The following is an 18,086-nucleotide window of genomic DNA, read 5'->3' on the forward strand; positions in this document are numbered from 1 at the left end:
ACTGAAACGGTGTAAAAATAATGAACTCATATCTGAAAAAATAGAGGTCTTTTACAAAGCAGTTTATTTCCACGTCGCCTTGCTACTCTCGATCTGTCCAGAGCCCGCTAGACAGTCATCCTGAGCCAACCATTCTCTCCGGCCTGAGACGTTATTGCTGACACACACAGATCTCCATCAACGGCACACTACACACACACAAACACACCATACACATTATTAAAGACGCTATAGAGGGATCTTTCAACCAAAAATTATAATTCTGTCATCATTTATTCACCCTTCACAAACCTGTATGATGATGTTCTTGCAACAAACTTTACACTCTTTATAATAAAGGTTCTAAAAGGGTTTTTTTTGCACCATTTTTGGTTCCTCAAAGAACCTTTCAGTGAGTAATTCTTAAAGTGCCCCTATTATGCTTGCTTGAATATTATCCTTCATGAAGTGTGTAATATAGATGTTTATGAATGTAAAAGGTCTGCAAAGTTTTGAACATCAAAGTACCGATTCTGAACTGCTGAAACGAGTTGAAACTGATTGGCTGACTCCGCCCACACGCTGTTCTGATTGGCTGTGGGTTTTGAGTGATTGACGCATCTCGCAGTCGCGTCTAGTGTGGGCAAACAAATTATTTGTCGCTGGAATCTTATCGCATCGCGTCTGGTTAGGACACGGTGTAATACATTTACATAATGCCAGTCAATGTTCTTCATTGGCTGCCCGTGAACGACGTCTACTTTGCTCCTCGAAAGCTGTAGTTGTAACTGAGACTGGAAGAGTTTGGTTCGTGTTGTTCATGTCAAGAAGACGCTGTTTTCACACTTTGACGGAAAAACCGACACCATCATTACGGTTCGTATCACTGTGCATCAAGCGCTGAAGAAGATCCAGAGCTGAAATTAAGATCTGATAATAGACTTTTCATTTTCAACACACGCTATAAGCGGTCGACCAATCACAACAGACTGAGTCATCTGACCAATCAGAGCAGAGTAGCTCTCAGAAAGGAGGAGTGTAGAGAGACCGAATCTTCAAACTAACCGTTTTCAGACTAGAAAACTAGTGTTTTTTGATCCAGGATGCATGTAAACAGGAGACATATAGCATAATAGAGGCACTTTAAAAGATTTTTTTTTTTTTCTTAGTGTGAAGAACCATTTTTCACAATAAAGAACCTTTAGTGGAACGGAAAGGTTCCAAAGGTTGTTAATGGAACCATCAATGCCAAAAAAAGAACCCTTATTTTCAAGAGTGTGTGACACTTGTGTGAAAGAACAAGAGTCAAACAGGTTTGGAATGACATGAATTATAGCGTTATTTTTGGGGGGTAAAAGATCCCTTTAACTCGATCTAAAGGGACACTGCATCTCCAGAACATCTACATCGTTGGTTTTCACGTCAAGTTAAAGATGACGGAAAAAAAGAAACTCTTTAGGGATGAAGTCACACTTTCGCACACGGCAGGCGTCCTGCTCTCACCTGGCCGTCCACAGCGTCTCTTCAAACACAGTCCTGAGATGAGATAAAAGCTGCTCCGGGTTCCTTTAAACACTGATTTGATCATTAAAGACGTTGTTCCAGTTGAGCAGTTGGTTTTTTTTACTTCCGTTTTGTCCGTAGAGGCGAGCAGCAGAAGCAGTCGTCTGATTGGCTGATCAAATGCCGACCAAGCAGGCATGCTGGGATTCATCCATAGATCTTGGAAGTCAAAAGGGCAAAATAAACAAACAAAAAAGACATTGTTCCTGCTGGTGCTCAAATTAAAGTTACCCTGAAGGGCGTCACTTCTGTAAACTCAGGAAGTAGCAGGTTCCCAGAGGGACGCGTCCCATGTGTCTGTGGTCCCGTCATGGAATGGATCCTCAAGCTACACACTTAACACTTTCGTTCACGTACCTACGGACATATATACACACATTCTTGCAGACCACAATCATCTTAACCTAGCTAACTAACTAACTAACTAACTAGCTAACCTGGTATTGAGGTGCCTTGTTTTGTTTTGAACACTCCAGCGCTAATACTCTGAATTTATGCTCTTTTTTTTTTGATATTGGAATTCCACTTCCTGATTTTGTTTTGCATTTCCTCCAGCTCGTAATAAAATAAATGACGCGTGTTACTCTAGCTACATTATCACTTCAGAGGAATCTGCCTGAGATGCTCAGAGAGAGAGAGAGAGAGTGGTGGATTATGGGAAGGGCTGGATGAATGGGCTAAGGGTCATGGCTGTTTACAGCAGGCGTGGATTATTGCCGTGGTTTCCTCCGAGGGTTCACCAGGAAGAGGGAGCGCAGGGTGGCTTGTTCCTGATGGTGGCGTCGGAACATTCAGCATCCGAAGTATCACAGTCGGAATCACCGAAATGCAGCGGATTCTGAAGAGGTAAAGAAACAGCTCACATTTACTCCAATTTTATAGTCAGGGATTCAAACACTGAACGACTGATTCACCACGCTATGGTCCACTCGTCAAAAACACTAATGATTATTCTTCAGAATATTGTCCTCTGGAAATGTTCAATTATGAAATTGCAATGATGATTGTATGTTCAGATTAGCAAAGATTGTTTGTTTGAGTTGGTTCATTTAAACCAGGGAACTTTTTTTGAACATCTTTGAACATCTAAAATATTTAGGTTAATATTAATATTTTAGTTAATATTTTAATAATCTAACAACTCATTTGGATGTTCACAGTTCTCTAATAATGGTTAATGGTCACATGATATGCAGGTAAACAAATAAAATATTTAAGTTTATTTCGATTGTTTTTAATTTCAAAATTATTTATTTTACTTTTTCACATTTTTAGTAATAGTTTTATGTTGATTGTTTTTATTGATGTATTTATTCTAATATCAATTTAATTAATATATCTTTTTACTAAGTGATTAATGTTTATTTTAAATTAAGTATTTATTCTAATATCAATTTATTTTAAATAATATCTATCTTTTTTCTGTTCTTTTTAGTTTTTATTTATTTAAAATATTTTTTTTTTAGTAATTGTTATATTTTGTTTGTTTTTATTTTAAAATTATGCGTTTATTTTTATTTTTTTCAAATAAAATATCTTTTTAGTAAGCATTTTATTTTGTTTTATTAAAAAAGTATTGTATTTAAAATATTATAACTATAAATAAACTGTTTTTTCATTTTGTTTTTTATTTCGCATTTATTTAAACATTCTTTTTATTTTAATTATTTCCAATGTTGCATATTTTTCAGTGATTGTATTATTTTAATGGTTAGTATTTAAAAAACATTTCTTTTATTTATATTTATTTCAAACACTACATATTTTTAGTAATTGTTTTATTCGGATTGTTTTATTTAAAAACTTTTTCAAATTTTTTTCTTCTTTCTAATTTGACATTTTTCTGAATGAATGAAAAATCCCTGATTTTAAACGAACTGTAGGATTGACGTAGACGAGTTTACCTCGTAGCTGTGCTCATCCGCACACAGTTTTCCCAGAGAGATCTGAGTCTTGACCCGGCGCACGGCGCACTCTTTATCCGACAGGCCGTCGGACTGCGTGGAGATGTCGATGGGGATCTCGGGAGTGTGTGACAGCAGCTCGTCCAGATGCTCCTCTTGACTGGCGCTGAGCGGATCCAGCGGCCCGCTGTGAGAATGGTCACTGGTGTTGCCCTCCTCTCCGTCAGACACCGACAGGTTCTCCGAACTGAAGGTGGAGTACGACTTAAAGCTGCTCATACAGCGATGAGGCCTGGAAGGAGACAACATTTGGTTACACTTTATTTCCATAGTCCACTTTAGACATTCTACTAACTAGAAGTAACTTTTCATTCAACTAACTCTCATTACAGTATTAGTAGACTGTAATCAGTAGACGGTTAGGTTATGGTTAGGTGTTAGGGTTCGGGTTAGGAGAATAAGTTGACTTGTAGTTGCCAAGTTATTTATAGTCATTATAATGTCTGTTAGAGGATCATCAGAATAAAGTGTTAGCAGATATTAAGCAGACAGTCTACTAATACATAAAGCGAAAAAAAGTGTGGGATTAAGATTCATTCTTTGTATGTTTGTATGAAAAGGAAAGATTATTTCCTTTTCCTTTAATCCTCATTTGTCTGTCTTATGCGACTCTAAGCGACGCCTGAACTTTGTATTCTGAGCACTTCTTGTGTTGTTTTTGCATCTTCATGATGACTCGCTCGCTTTAGTCCTCATTTGTAAGTCGCTTCGGACACAATGACTAAATGTAAATGTATGTAAAGCTGCTGAAGTGGAGATTTACGTTTCATTACTGGTTATAGTTATCAAGCACATCATTGCACTTTATATGATAAAGCAGAGCTGCCATCTTTGTATAATCGAAGAAGTTTTAATTGGTTTTGTTTTATTTATAAGTCTATTTGTGGTCTAATTCCATCTAATTTGTCTCTGCGTTTCTAACACAAATGTTTGCTACAATCTTCGCTCTAATGATTTGTTATATCTTAAAGTTCCAGCTAGGGAAAAAAAGGATTTTAATATTATACTTCTTCTGCTCGGAATAAATCTTAAAGGAGACATATCATGCTTTTAAATTGTTTCTTTTTTACATATAAATCATACATTTGTAGTCTATATAAAGCGGAACTACAATGCTTGGGTCTGAATTCCTCATTATTATAGCTCCACAGGCCCCTTTTCTACCCCTTTTCTGATGTGCGTCTGAGAGCAACTCGTTTTGGTGCGGTCTCTTTAAATACAATTGAGACACTTCATACCCCGCCCCCTCTCCAGGTTGCAGAGGTTCAACTCCACCCCGTTCGGCCATTTTTGTAGTTTGATACCAGAGATACGATTATCTAGCGGCACAGAAACGTGTTATTCACACGTTATTAACAAAATGTCAACAACGGAAGACTTGTCCAGCCAGCCTTACATGTTCGAGCCAGAGTCGGAGCCGGAGCGAGATGAAAATGAAGACGACGAACCTGTAGAACAACGTCTTCATATGGATGTATCGCAATGGTGTGTTACTGTATTTACACATGAAACTTTGGTCTTCCGACCTTTTACCACCGTGTCGATTTATTTTGATTAATATGTGCGAGGGAGAGAGAGCAAGACAGCGTCTAGTTTGGAGACGGTGAAGTCTTGTTTACACTTTCGCCTGGCTCTGAAGAGAGAGAGTGAGCGCGCGCGCGACCGGGTCTCTCTCTCTGCTCGTTCTTTCAGATAAACATCTAGCTGCTAAACATGCGCCCTGTCACAAGCGCGGCAGTTCATCTACATTAGACGGTGTAATAAAAAGCGTGTGGGTTACTACATCCAACAACCGAACATTTTAACTTACCCTCTCGTAACTTCTGCATCCTTTAGCTTGGACTACAAAATTGCAGCGAGAAATAAAAATGGCGGATTGCTCGAAGTGTTGGGCCGGAAGTCAATGTCCTTATTTGGCAGTTCCGCTGCAAATACTGTGACGTAATAGTTCAAAAAACGTCATAGATAACAGAAAAATCGGAACAGGTTGAAAAATATGACCAAAACAGAATATAAAGATATCAACGAAGCACCTGAAGAGAATAATTTCAACTTTTCTGTACTTCTAAACACTCCAAATATACAACAAAATGCATTTAAGGGCTAAAAAAGTGGATTTAGCATGATATGTCCCCTTTAAAGCTGACTATGTTACACAAGTTTAAGTTGCTTTAACAGATTGTGTGTTTTATCCTTTGGTAAAATGCTGTTGTGATCCTTGATTGTGTTGTTCTGTTTTCATGTGGATTTGTATGTTTATGTTATTAGCTTGGCCAGGTCACTCTCGTAAAAGAGATTTTTAACCTGTTTAAATAAATAAAGAATGAATGAATTACATTTTTTGACTAAAACTCAAAGATATGGATTATAATTGAAGTCTACAAATGCAAAGATCTAATGTGTAATAAAATTAACGGTTAAAAGTGTATTTCGGATGTTTCCGTTCCATTAGTCTCAAACGGCATGTTATGAAAAGCTAATAGGCCCAAAATCTCAAAATTCACCAGTGCATGAAAAAACTAAGTTTCTTGCCTTACGTGACACATAAACTTGATGAATCCTGACCTTCTACAGGCTAATGGCTACAGAAACACACGGATTTAAAGATTCGCTCTTCTGGAGAAGCGTGAATATTAATTATTGATCATCAGAGAGACTCACCGTTGTCTGCGTGGAAAATCCACCTCGCTGTCAACCTCTCCCTCCTCTTCCTCAGACGACTCGTCCCCCGCCTGACGGACACATGCAGAAGATCAGGTGTTAAATCCAGCATGAATAGACACACACACACGACCAGATGTAGTACAGTTTCACATCTCTATCATATCTGTCTGATTATATTGAATAAAAATATTTTTCCACAAAAATATGACGCAGCACAGCTGACAAACACTCTGATTGACATGGAAAACAACCTTTTATCGCGTGGTGTCGCATGTAGTTAGGACACGGTGTGAATGTCACGCACCTTTCTGAGAGGTCTGAGCGTGTGCAGTGAGCTTCCCTGCTCCGGCTTCTCTCCCGTTCCCTGAGCTTCCCCCTCCAGCGTGTTCTTGTTAGCGTGTGGCGTCCCCTCACTGGTGCTCAGCAGAGAGTAATGTGGGAGTTGTGGGTGACTGGGAGCGGACGGTGTCTCCTGGCAGTGAGTGCAGCCGGGGAACGGATGAGCCTGACAGCAGGGGCAAAGAGGCTCGGGACCGGAGCCCATGAACGGAGGGATGGAGGATCTGCGGTGCCGTGAATCCGCATCAACCGCGGTGGAAATGAGATCCGGACTGGAGCCGGAGAGCCTCCGCTGGAGATGATCGGTCTGTGGGCTTCGGAGAGCAGCAGCTGGGCCGAAGTAGCGCAGGTTATTGGCACACGTTGCCACTGCGATCGCACGGTTCTGGACCGGGATGGGCGGACCCTCGGGCGGAGGATGATGATGATGATGATGGTGGTAACTTTGCTCTTGTAGGGGTTGCTGTTCTTCTGAAGGGACTGAGTTGTTGGGCTTCAGCGAACCTAGGAAATCATTGTGGCTGCCTTTGCTGTTTGCTCTCCGGTGCCGGGGTTTACTGCGGTACCGGGTCTTCCCAGGCGGGGTGGACACTTTTGGGCTTCCTGATAGAGGTGACGGAGCCGGAAGAGGCTCGACGCTGGGAATGCCATCGGAGCGCAGGAGATCCGGTCTGCAGGAGATCACACGCACAAGGTTAATGAGCTTATGGAGAATTCATGACTGATACTATTTCATTTGGACTTTAACTACAAATTATCCAACCATGTTTGCATATTCACGGAAAAGTATCACAAGTAAAAAAAGAAAATAATCAAATGAGATCTTTCATTTGTATATTTCATTTGTTTTTTTTGTTGTCACGCTTGTTTCAGTAAAACGTGATATCGCTTAAACCAGGGATTTCTGACAGTCAAACCACTTTGTGTTTTATATTAATTGCTTTATTCATTTTAATTAAACACATTTGCATGTTTACGGTTCTCTAATGTTGGGTAGTGTTCACATGACATTAAATTATTAATAATTTTTTTAATAATTCTTTAATTTTTTATTATGCATTTTTTTTTAAAACAATGATTAAATATTTTTATTAATTATGAGCTTTTCATTTTAAGATTATTATCATTTTTTTTATAAAAACATTTTAATGACTTTTTTTATTAATTAAATTTTTTTTATAAATTATTCACTTTTCATAAACATGTTTCATTTATATATTATTTATTTTTTTAAATATATTATTACTGATATTATTATTTTTAACAAATAATTAATGTATTTTAATAATTTCATTTTAAATGAATTATTTTTTTCTTTTTTAAATTATTATTATTATTATTTTTTTAAATAATTATTTTTATTATCTATATATTATATTATATTATTTAATTATTAATTAATTGTTTTATTTACTATATTAAATTAATTTTTAATTAATTATTTGCTTTTCATCAACTCACGAACCCCCTGCAGTTCCCTCGTGAACCCCCAGGGGTCGTGAACCCCACTTTATGGAATCGTTAGCTAATCTGATATAAAGCACATAAGGCCGTGTGTTCAGGGATCGGTCACCTCTTGGGCGGCTGTGTCCCAGGCTTATGGTTCATGCTACTCTTTTTCTTGATGAGCTTCTCGACAGCGTTGGGTCGCACAATGGGCCGAACCAGGTGGCGCTTGTACGTGCCGGGGTGCTGCTTCTCCACCGCCTGCTCCCTCCTGCAGAACACATGGGAAACGTTCAGATCTCACAACCAAACGTTCAGGATTGTGCTAGAGGATTTCTCTGAATGATCATTGTGTGCTCGTTCAGTGGAAATGTGGGTCACGGAAATTCTGGCATGAACTGCACGAGCCGGGTCGAGGTTTAAGCAGATTAGATTTAATTACAGTTTCAGCGTTCAGGCACATACGGGGTTAGAGTTCAGAATCATTACAGCCTTTCATCAGTAATTTGATACCAATAAACGGAGAAACCCAAGAGAGAGAGAGAGAGAGAGAGAGAGAGAGAGAGAACACACAAAACTACCATATACTATCATACGACTGCAGTGTACAGAATGCTTGCTTACAGTGCAAAGTACGCACAGTTTCTGCATGCATGCAATATTCAGTTGACCTACTGTATTTGTCATCCCACAATGCAATGTGCACAGCCTGACCTTCCATTTCCAGTGTGATGAATTAACTAAAAGTAATATCAGCAGTGATTTTTAACATCTCTTACTGGACGCATTTTTTGATTAAGACTACCAGAAGTAATTCTAGCAATTACTAATTAAAAACACAAATTGAATAACCAGATTAATTTATAAGATTATGGCAACTAGTTTCTTGATCCTTGTTTCATGAACATTTTAAGATGTTTAAACTTCAGTCACAAAAAAATGCATTAGAGCTTGATTCATTACTTGCGAATCAGTTCAAAGAATCAATTCAAAATGATTCAATTCAGAGATTCATTTAAATCATAATTTTTCATGCATTAACTTTTTTTAGTCAATAGGTAAATATTGGTGTTTATGACTGTGTATTGTTATATTGGTGCATAAAAATGAATACATATGATAGTTCCTTGTGTTCACCAAGCGAAAACATGCCTTGATTTGAAGCAGATTTTTACTGTGAGCCTCTGACCGAACAAGAGAAGTTTGAGGACTCACTTGAGCAGCTCCTTCTCTCGCACCTCCAGCTGAAGCATGATAGCGCTGAGCTCCATGTACAGATTATTGGCCCGCTCCAGTTTCCTCTCATAATGCTCTCGGATATCCAGAGCATGTCTGAAAGCCACAGAGACGACAGTGAGGATGGAGACACACACAGATACAGCATCAGAGGTGGACAAAGTACACAACTTCCTTACTTGAGTGAAAGTACAGATACTACTGGTCAAATATTACTCAGTTACAAGTAAAAGTTGCAAATACTACTTGAGTAGAAGTACAGAAGTACTCATTTTTAAAAGCACTTAAGTACGTTGGACAGACGTTGTATTGTGGTTGAAAATGAAAATCGAGTTGACGTCAGAAACCAACATCAGTCGGGCTGGATGTTACGCTGCATGTTTCTGACATCAATCTGACGTCAACCCGACTTTCATTTCCAACCACAATGCAACCCCTGACTGATGTTACTACTCTCTACCCAAGGAGCTTGACAGAAATGTAGTGGAGCAAAAAGTACGATATTTGTCTTTCAGATGTAGTGAAGTTAAGGTAAAAAGTTTCCAGAAAAAATAATACTCAAGTAAAGTGCACTTAAAGCCACAGTATGTAACTTTTTTGCTTTAAAATTAGCAAAAATCACTACATCTATGTTATATATATTTTTTAGTTGTGTACTTACATTATCCCGACTGTTTCCAACAACTTTCAAACCAGGAGAAATTTTATTTTAATTTTTAGACACGGCACGTTTCTTTATTTCCGTTTTGTCGCAGTCAATGCCGTCATATCCACGCTGTCCCTGGTTTCCGCTCGTGCTGCCATGGCAACCAGAGCTATTCGCAGAGCCCTCTGATTAACCAAAGCGACAGACGCAGACAACTGTGGAGTTCGCAATGTCTATTTGCACGCTGTTGTTGTTTCGTTCAAACATTATGGACCATGGCAAGCAGACTTTGGATAAAAAAGGAGAACTAAAAGGAGAATCAATATCAGCGCGGTGTTTTCGAGATGCCGAGAGCTCCCATAGACAGCATATAAACGAGAGCTCCACGTCCGAGACTTCGACCGCTCCTACATGTACTTTATTAAACAGGTGAGCACATTTACATAAAACTAATCAATGTTATATAGTTCAACAATGATAAAATGTCAGAATATGATCTGTATGTTATTCTAATGTTGATTTAGTTTACTGCTAGTCTCATACAGACAAACTAACACATACATTTCAACACATTCAAATGCAGTTTAGTGTGATAGTGTAATGTTAGACCAAGTGAAACAGCGCTGCGTTACCTCACACGTTTAATTTGTCTAATAAACTGACCTGTGAGTTGTAATTCTGCACTTGCGTGTAGTTCAGTAGAATGAAATGTCCATATTACTTTTATATCCGCGGGACTCGCGTCGCTTGTGGAGCTGATAGCTGTCTCTTAGCAATCCCGAACTGCTTCATATCACAGTCATGATAAAAGCATCGATGTATTTACTCATCCATAAACATTATTAGATCGGTCGGCTTGACGTTGACGACAACATCCATAATTCTTAGCAAATGTTGCGTCATCAAACTACGCCTTTGTTATTGTAAGCGACCCCTAGTGGAGAAAAATTCCATACTGTGGCTTTAAGTACAGTACTCAAGTAAAGTGCACTTAAGTACAGTACTCAAGTAAATGTACTTTGTTACTGTCCACCTCTGAACAGCACGAGGTGTTTGTGTTCTCTCTCACCGCAGCTCGTCTCTTCTGCGTCGGATGAGCTCCTCGTCGAGGCGATGGATGCAGGTTCCTTCACTCTTGATCTTCTCGAAATGCTTCTTCACCTCTTCTCTCCAATTCGCCTGTCACAGACAGAGTTATTTTGTTAACTAAAACATTAAAAATCATTTTCAGTCATTGAAATAAGGCTAAAATAAAATATAAATATTAGATGAATAAAAAAATTAAAATGCGAAATTCTGACTTGGCAACTAACTGAAATAAAATAAGTCGGAAGTAAAAACACAAACTGAAATAGAAATAAATTAAAGCTACATAAAATGATTTAAAAACGAAAACTAATAAAAATGACAAAAGCACATAATATTAAACTAAAATGAATTGAAAACAGAAAATATAGATTCAAAACAGTAAATACTATAACAGTATATAAATAATACTAAAATAACATTGGTCACATACACACACACACACACATTTACTCTAGGGAAGGGAATCATAAAAAGAAGCTCTTTGATGGTTTTAATAACTCTTTTAGTACTTTTAGTAGAAGAATCAAACCAGAAACTCGTGAGTCTGAGACAAAGAACTGACTCGAGAGTCATCCGTTCATGAATCACAACCATTTTGCATGTTTGTCGTTGCAACCAATTTGCACATTTAGTTCTGAATCATAGAACAATCAGTGAATTAAGAAACGGTTGGATAAGTGCTTCATGTTTGTTTTGTCCTTCTCCATTACTGAAGACTGGAGTGATCCCTCTGGATGACACAGTGACTCTGTATGTAGACATCAAGATTTGCTCACCTGAGATTTGAAGTATGTCTCCTGTGGCGTCCCGAGCAGATCAGCGGAGGCGATGTCTAGATGGAGAAGGATCTGCCTGAAGGACGGACGGTTTCTGGGTTTGCCCTGCCTGCAGGAACAACAACAACAACAACATCTCAAGCAACCAATGAAACCATGTTTTACAGAACACTCGCAAATACACGGTTCTGATTGGTCAATCACAGCAAATCCAGAACAATCTATCAAACACCCAGACTGATTTGCCTTAAAAATCTTTAAATCTACTTCAGACTTCAAGAGTTTTCAACTACTTCAAACTTTTTTTTAAATTAAATCTAGTTTTATAATTGATTTTCTACACAGATTCTCTAGTTTCACTTGTATCACTTCATAATCTTTCTTCTTGCATAGTATATAAACAATTGATTTCACTCAAATAAACATTTCTTGTACTTTGTCTTTCATATTTGTAGCTTAATTTGGTCACACTTTATTTTACAGTGTCCTTGTTACATACTGTATGTTACATGTACTTATAGTAATAACAGTAAATTATGCATAATTACATGCAACTAACCAAATCCTAATCCTACCCTAACCCTATAGTAAGTGCATGTAGTAGTTTAATATTACTCAGTACTTAAATATATAATTACACTGTAACAATGACACCTTAAAATATTTGGTTACACTTTATTTTAAGGTATCATTGTTACAATGTAATTATACATTAAAGTACTGAGTAATAATAATTAACTACATGTACTTACTATAGGGTTAGGGTAGGATTAGGGTTTGATTGAGGGTTAGTTGCATGTAATTATGCATAATTTACTGTTATTACTATGATAAGTACATGTAACATATGTAACAAGGACACTGTAAAATCAAGTGTTACCAAATAAAGTGTAACCCTTCATTCCATAAACAATAGCAGAAAGTTTCCATTATAAATGCAGCAGCCGCACAGATGAAGGGATGTATTTTCTGCAGATGATGTGGAGTCTCACCAGGTCTGTTTCATAAGGATCTTGAATCCGTCGGGACACGTGGACGGCACAGGCAGATGGAGGCTGTTACTCCCCACACCCCAGATGATGGCGGAGGAGTCCACGTCTTTATAGGGGATCTCACCGGTCAGCAGCTCCCATAACACCACACCAAACGACCTGCCAACACACAGGTACAGCGTACTCTACTGCTCCAAAGTCTGGGGTCGGGAAGAACTTGGAATGTTTTTGAAAGAAGTCTCTTCTGCTCACCAAGGCTGCATTTATTTGATTAAAAATACAGTAAAGTTGCGAAATATTATTACAATTTCAAATAACTGTTTTCTATGTGAATATATAGTAAAGTGTAATTTATTCCTGTGATCAAAGCTGAATTTTCAGCATCATTACTCCAGTCTTCAGTGTCACATGATCCTTCAGAAATCACTCTAATATGATGATTTGATGCTCAAGACACATTTCTTGTAATCATCAATTTTGAAAACAGTTGAACTGCTTCATATTTTTATGGAAACCTTGATTTTTTTTATTTATTTTTTATTCTGAATATAAGAAAATAACAGCATTTATTTTAAATAGAATCTTTTGTAACATTATAAATGTCTTTACTGTCACTTTTGATCAATTGAATGCATCCTTGCTGAATAAAAGTATTAATTTCTTTAAAAAAAAAGAAAAAGAATGTATTCAAAAATCGTGTATTAGAGCACGATTCTGGATAAATTAAAAATCATATTTTCTTTTTGTTTCAAATAGAGATCACTATATTCCCAAGAGTCTGAACAGACAACTAAGTAATTTACTAGAGGTTCTGACAAAATGTTAATTGCTGCAGTCTATTTTAAAATATTTAATTCACTTGAAAGAATAATTTTTTTAAAATCGGTTGAATGAATGATTCAATGACTCACTCATAAAGATCTCACTTGAATCAGTGACACTTGAATCAGTGTTTTTGAACGAATCTCTTGAATGAATGAATGATTCAATGACATACATTTTTTAACAGTCGCCACCTACTGGTGTAACGATGTAATTGATACCATCATTATTTGAAGCGGCAAGTTACTTTCAAAAGGTGATTTACTGTATTTTGATCGCTACCGTAATCATCAGTGTTTATATCCGTATTATAAACTTTTATTCCAGTACTTCTGTGATAATCTAAATTGCTCTAACACAGAAATAACAACAGGCCTACTGTGATGTCCATATCTATACATGATAACTGCTCTCTCCGGATCAGCGGCAGCACGAGCACAGATCTGAATGTTTCGGTGTGATTTTCAAAGGTTTAATAGACACAGGCGAATCGCTGTCATTTAGGAATAAGATTGCGTGGGTGTTTGAATCGAGAACACGATCTTTAAGTAATTAATCGTGCAGCTCTACAGTGTATATAGCATACAGTATATGCAGCATACAAGACTCTTAAATCACACTCAAACACGTGTGAATGTCACTGCATTAGTTAACACTCACCAGATGTCTACTTTCTCCGACACCGGTTCATTCCGGATCACTTCGGGGGCCATCCAGGCTACCGTACCCGCAAAGGACATCTTCGTACTCTTATCACTGAGCTCTTTAGATGTTCCAAAGTCTGAGATCTTCACGCCGTCATTTTGAGTGACTAGCACACTGCAAGAGAAAACACACACTCAGAGATAGACACATACACTTTAAATCTATGGATGGGAATCATTAAAAATTCAACAGTTCTGGTTATAATTTCAACAATTCCTATTTCTTAATGGTTTTATTAACAACTCTTTTAGTACTTTAGAAGAATCAAACCAGTAACTAACGAGTCTGAGAGTCAATTCATTATAAAGAAAGAGTCTGAACTGAGGCTGATGAGTCTTACTTTGGTAATAAAGTTTTTTAAATAATATTATGATAATATCGACGGATGGGACAAAAACTCGGATATGACAAACTATATCTGTGCATTAAGTCTTGGAGTGTAAATGCAAACTATGTGTAATTTGTTTCCTTATACTTTCTTATTGCTAACTTTTCACTTGACCTTTTCTAAGTAATGTTACTTAACTTAAAAATACTTAAATATACTTGCAGCTTTTACACTTTACAAATTGTTTTTTTTTCAAAGAGTCATCAAGGCTAAATTTATTTGTTCAAAAATAAAGTAAAAGCAGCAATATTATTACAATTTAAAATAATCTTTCTATTTTTATATATTTTATTTCTGAGGGATCATGTGACACTGAAGACTGGAGAAATGATACTGAAAATTCAGCTTTACATAACAGGAATAAATTCCATTTTAAAATGTTACATAGAAACCAGCTATTTTAAATTGTAATAATATTTCACTGCTGTTATTGTATTTTCCATCAAATAAATTGCAGCCTTCTTTCAAAAATATTTAAAAAACTTAATTATTTAAAACTTTTGAATGGTAGTGTATACTTATTATTATCAGCATTAATAATGAACTTATTTAATTTATGTCGTTTTTATTTTCAAATAGTTAAATAAATTCAATAGTTTTTGTTATGGTACCAAACTGTGAAATTGTCCAAATACTGAAACGTTGGTATTGACAACACTCTGATCAATGGTCCTCTATTGAGCCGAGGCTGTAGAGGCTCACTTTGGTGACTTGAGGTCTCTGTGGATGATCTTGTGGAGGTGCAGGTAGTTCATGCCACTGGCGATCCCTGAAGCCCAGTCCACCAGCAGTCGCGGAGAGATCTTACGACCGGCCCTGAGAACCTCGTACAGCTGCCCTTGAGCACAATACTCCATGATGATGCAGTAACACGGGGCCTGCGTGCACACACCCCTGAGAGACAACACCACAGGAGACGTTCAGGGGAGGGATGCACGGAAACATTCTTCAGAACCAATTAACTCCTAAAGGCACGTTCACACCAAGAGCAATAACTATAAAGATAACGATAAGTATATAAATTGATCTGTCTAAGAACATGGTGCAGTTTTGTTGTGTTCTGATGCTTTAATGCTCAAGCTCTTTAAAGCAGGATTGATTTTGATTGGCTGTCAATGTTTTTAATCGATCATCAGCTGGAATAAAATTATTCTGAAAGTGATTCCAATGATATAGTTTCTCTGTGCCATTATCGTTAAACCTTGGCTATGTTTAGTATGATTTTTAGAACTACATCTTTATCATGATTATCTGTATAGTTATTGTCCTTGGTGTGAACGGGCCTTAAGTGCAATTCTTAAGAAAATATTTGAGAACTTCTTAAGAATTTCTTAAGGACATTTTTTAAGAAGAAGATGACAGGCTCTGGCATTTGCCAAAGACTCGATCAACAACAAAAAAAGAAAGTGAAACACATTAAAGGCTGTGTTTAATCTGTCTGCAGATTAACGTCATAATCATAACAAGCGTGCAGAGTCAGTTTTCATTGCGACCAGCTTGACGGGAGTTCAGCACTTCGGTGTCGTGTTTTTAATGTGCCATGCCTTTTAAATCATCATGTGACTTGTTTTTGTTGTTTACATCATCACTCATTGGTGTGCCTTCAGAGAACTCGTGCACATCATATTATATGTGGTTGGTGTTAATTACAACACTTAATTTGAAACAACTCAAATTCATAAAACATCTTTACCTTTGTGGATTACAAGTGATAGTTCACACAAAAAATGTAAATCTGTCATAACTTATTCACCCTCGAGTTGTTGCAAACATTTATGAACTTCTTTCTTCTGCTGAACACAAAATACAATATTTTGAAGAATGTTGGTTAACCCCATTGACTTTCGTAGTATTTTTTCCCACACTATCTATGGAAGTCAGTGGCGTCCATCAACTGTTTGGTTCAATATTCTACAGATATTCAGCAGAAGAAATAAATTCATACAGGTTTGGAACAACTTGAGGGTGAGTAAATGATGACAATTTTCATTTTTGGGTGAACTATCCCTTTTAGAGGTTATCCTAACTTTAAGAAGTTAATTACGATGTTTTTTTTAAGGATATTAGTTTCAAGAATTTGATCATAAAAAAAAAGAAAGAAGTAAATATAACTTTTTTCTTAAGTAACAAAAAAGATGATTTTTTTGTGAATCCGGCCCCTGAATTCAAAACTATGTATCTGGTCGTCCTGCTCGCAGTGTTGACATCGTGACCTACTTGAAGCTGATGACGTTGGGGTGCTTCAGTTTTCGGAGGTGTTTGATATCCGTCTCCTTCTGCTCGCGGACTTTCTTGATGGCGACCTCTTCGGAGTGAAACTTCCCGAGGAACACGGCGCCCTGAGCTCCACTTCCCAGCCACTGCAGCTCAGAGATCTCCTCAAACGGCACCTCCCACATGTCTACTGACCAATCAGAAAGCACCGGGAACACGGTATACAAATCAAAACCACAGCAAAGACCATCAAAACATCAACTGTAGTGTAGAACTCGTTTATTTTCTTGGACAATATCAAATATACATTAAAAAGCCAGAAAATACAATTCAAATACAGTTAAAATTAAATTGATACATCTCTTGATGGAAATAACATCACAAGATTTTTTTCCAACAAGAGGTGCATCAATTCAAATCTAATCAAATCAAAAAGATCTTGTATCGTCAATGCAATAAAAATTGTTTTTTAAAACATTTTAAAGATAAATTCATTAATCTGGTGTACTTTGAATCACCCGAATCCGCTGTTTAAAATCAATAATCCACGCGCCAGCCGCCCAAACCTATGATATTCTTTGATTTAGATATCATCACATTACAATTATTCAAATTCTCAGTGTTAAGCATGATAATATGCTAACATATCACATTGAAGTAGGCACACTACTAACACTAACACACTAATTAACATCTATTTAAAATAAAAGTTCTTCTTTTGGCAAAATTACATTTCCTTAATAGCCTAAACAGAGGCTTTACTCCCTTCAAACTTAAATTTGTCAATGTTTCATTGCATCACTGTTGGAACTCAATTAAAATCAAATCAAATCAAATCAAAAAGATCTTGTATCCAGAGTCCAGCACTCTGTAAAGTCTCCTCCAGCACATCCCAAAAACCTTCAGTGAATTTAAGATCTGGACTCAGGAGCCAATTCATGTGTGAAAATGATTCTTCATGTTCCTCACAATCATTATTTCACAATCTGAGCCTGATGAATCTTGACATTGTCATCCTGGAATATGTCCATAATGTGTCTTCTTACATGGTTGTTTAAAATGAAAAGCTACACACTCCATCAATCAGGGTTAGAAGAACTTTTGCCAAACATATAACATGCTAGAAACATAATAATAATGATCCAATCATAGAATCTTAAGTATTTGCCTACTTTTTTTGTCCAAGCAGTGTCTATAATAATAATAATAATACTAATACTAATAATACAAATATATTAAAATATAATATATTATTATTATTCT

The 18,086-nt window shown here is 36.9% G+C and overlaps 1 protein-coding gene across 6 annotated transcripts in view; it reads right to left on the reverse strand.

Moving 5' to 3' along the window:
* The window catches only part of map3k13 (mitogen-activated protein kinase kinase kinase 13), a 62,544-nt gene continuing 44,458 nt past the window's right edge, over positions 1–18,086 (reverse strand). For 3 of the 6 annotated variants that reach the window (XM_084122398.1, XM_084122400.1, XM_084122399.1), the window contains 12 exons: positions 16,827–17,010; positions 15,312–15,503; positions 14,177–14,335; positions 12,695–12,853; positions 11,703–11,811; positions 10,907–11,016; positions 9,171–9,287; positions 8,083–8,226; positions 6,475–7,180; positions 6,168–6,238; positions 3,447–3,738; positions 1–2,380 (listed from right to left, as the gene is read on the reverse strand). In XM_084122398.1, coding sequence (XP_083978524.1) covers positions 2,279–2,380; positions 3,447–3,738; positions 6,168–6,238; positions 6,475–7,180; positions 8,083–8,226; positions 9,171–9,287; positions 10,907–11,016; positions 11,703–11,811; positions 12,695–12,853; positions 14,177–14,335; positions 15,312–15,503; positions 16,827–17,010 — 2,345 coding nt within the window. In that variant the 3' untranslated portion in view covers positions 1–2,278. Of the gene's footprint in view, positions 2,381–3,446; positions 3,739–6,167; positions 6,239–6,474; positions 7,181–8,082; positions 8,227–9,170; positions 9,288–10,906; positions 11,017–11,702; positions 11,812–12,694; positions 12,854–14,176; positions 14,336–15,311; positions 15,504–16,826; positions 17,014–18,086 lie in introns of all 6 variants that reach the window. The other 3 variants (XM_084122396.1, XM_084122395.1, XM_084122397.1) reach the window with 1 other exon arrangement.

The sequence above is a fragment of the Abramis brama genome, assembly GCF_963993115.1.
Source record: "Abramis brama genome assembly, chromosome: 8".
NCBI classification, from domain to species: domain Eukaryota; kingdom Metazoa; phylum Chordata; class Actinopteri; order Cypriniformes; family Leuciscidae; genus Abramis; species Abramis brama.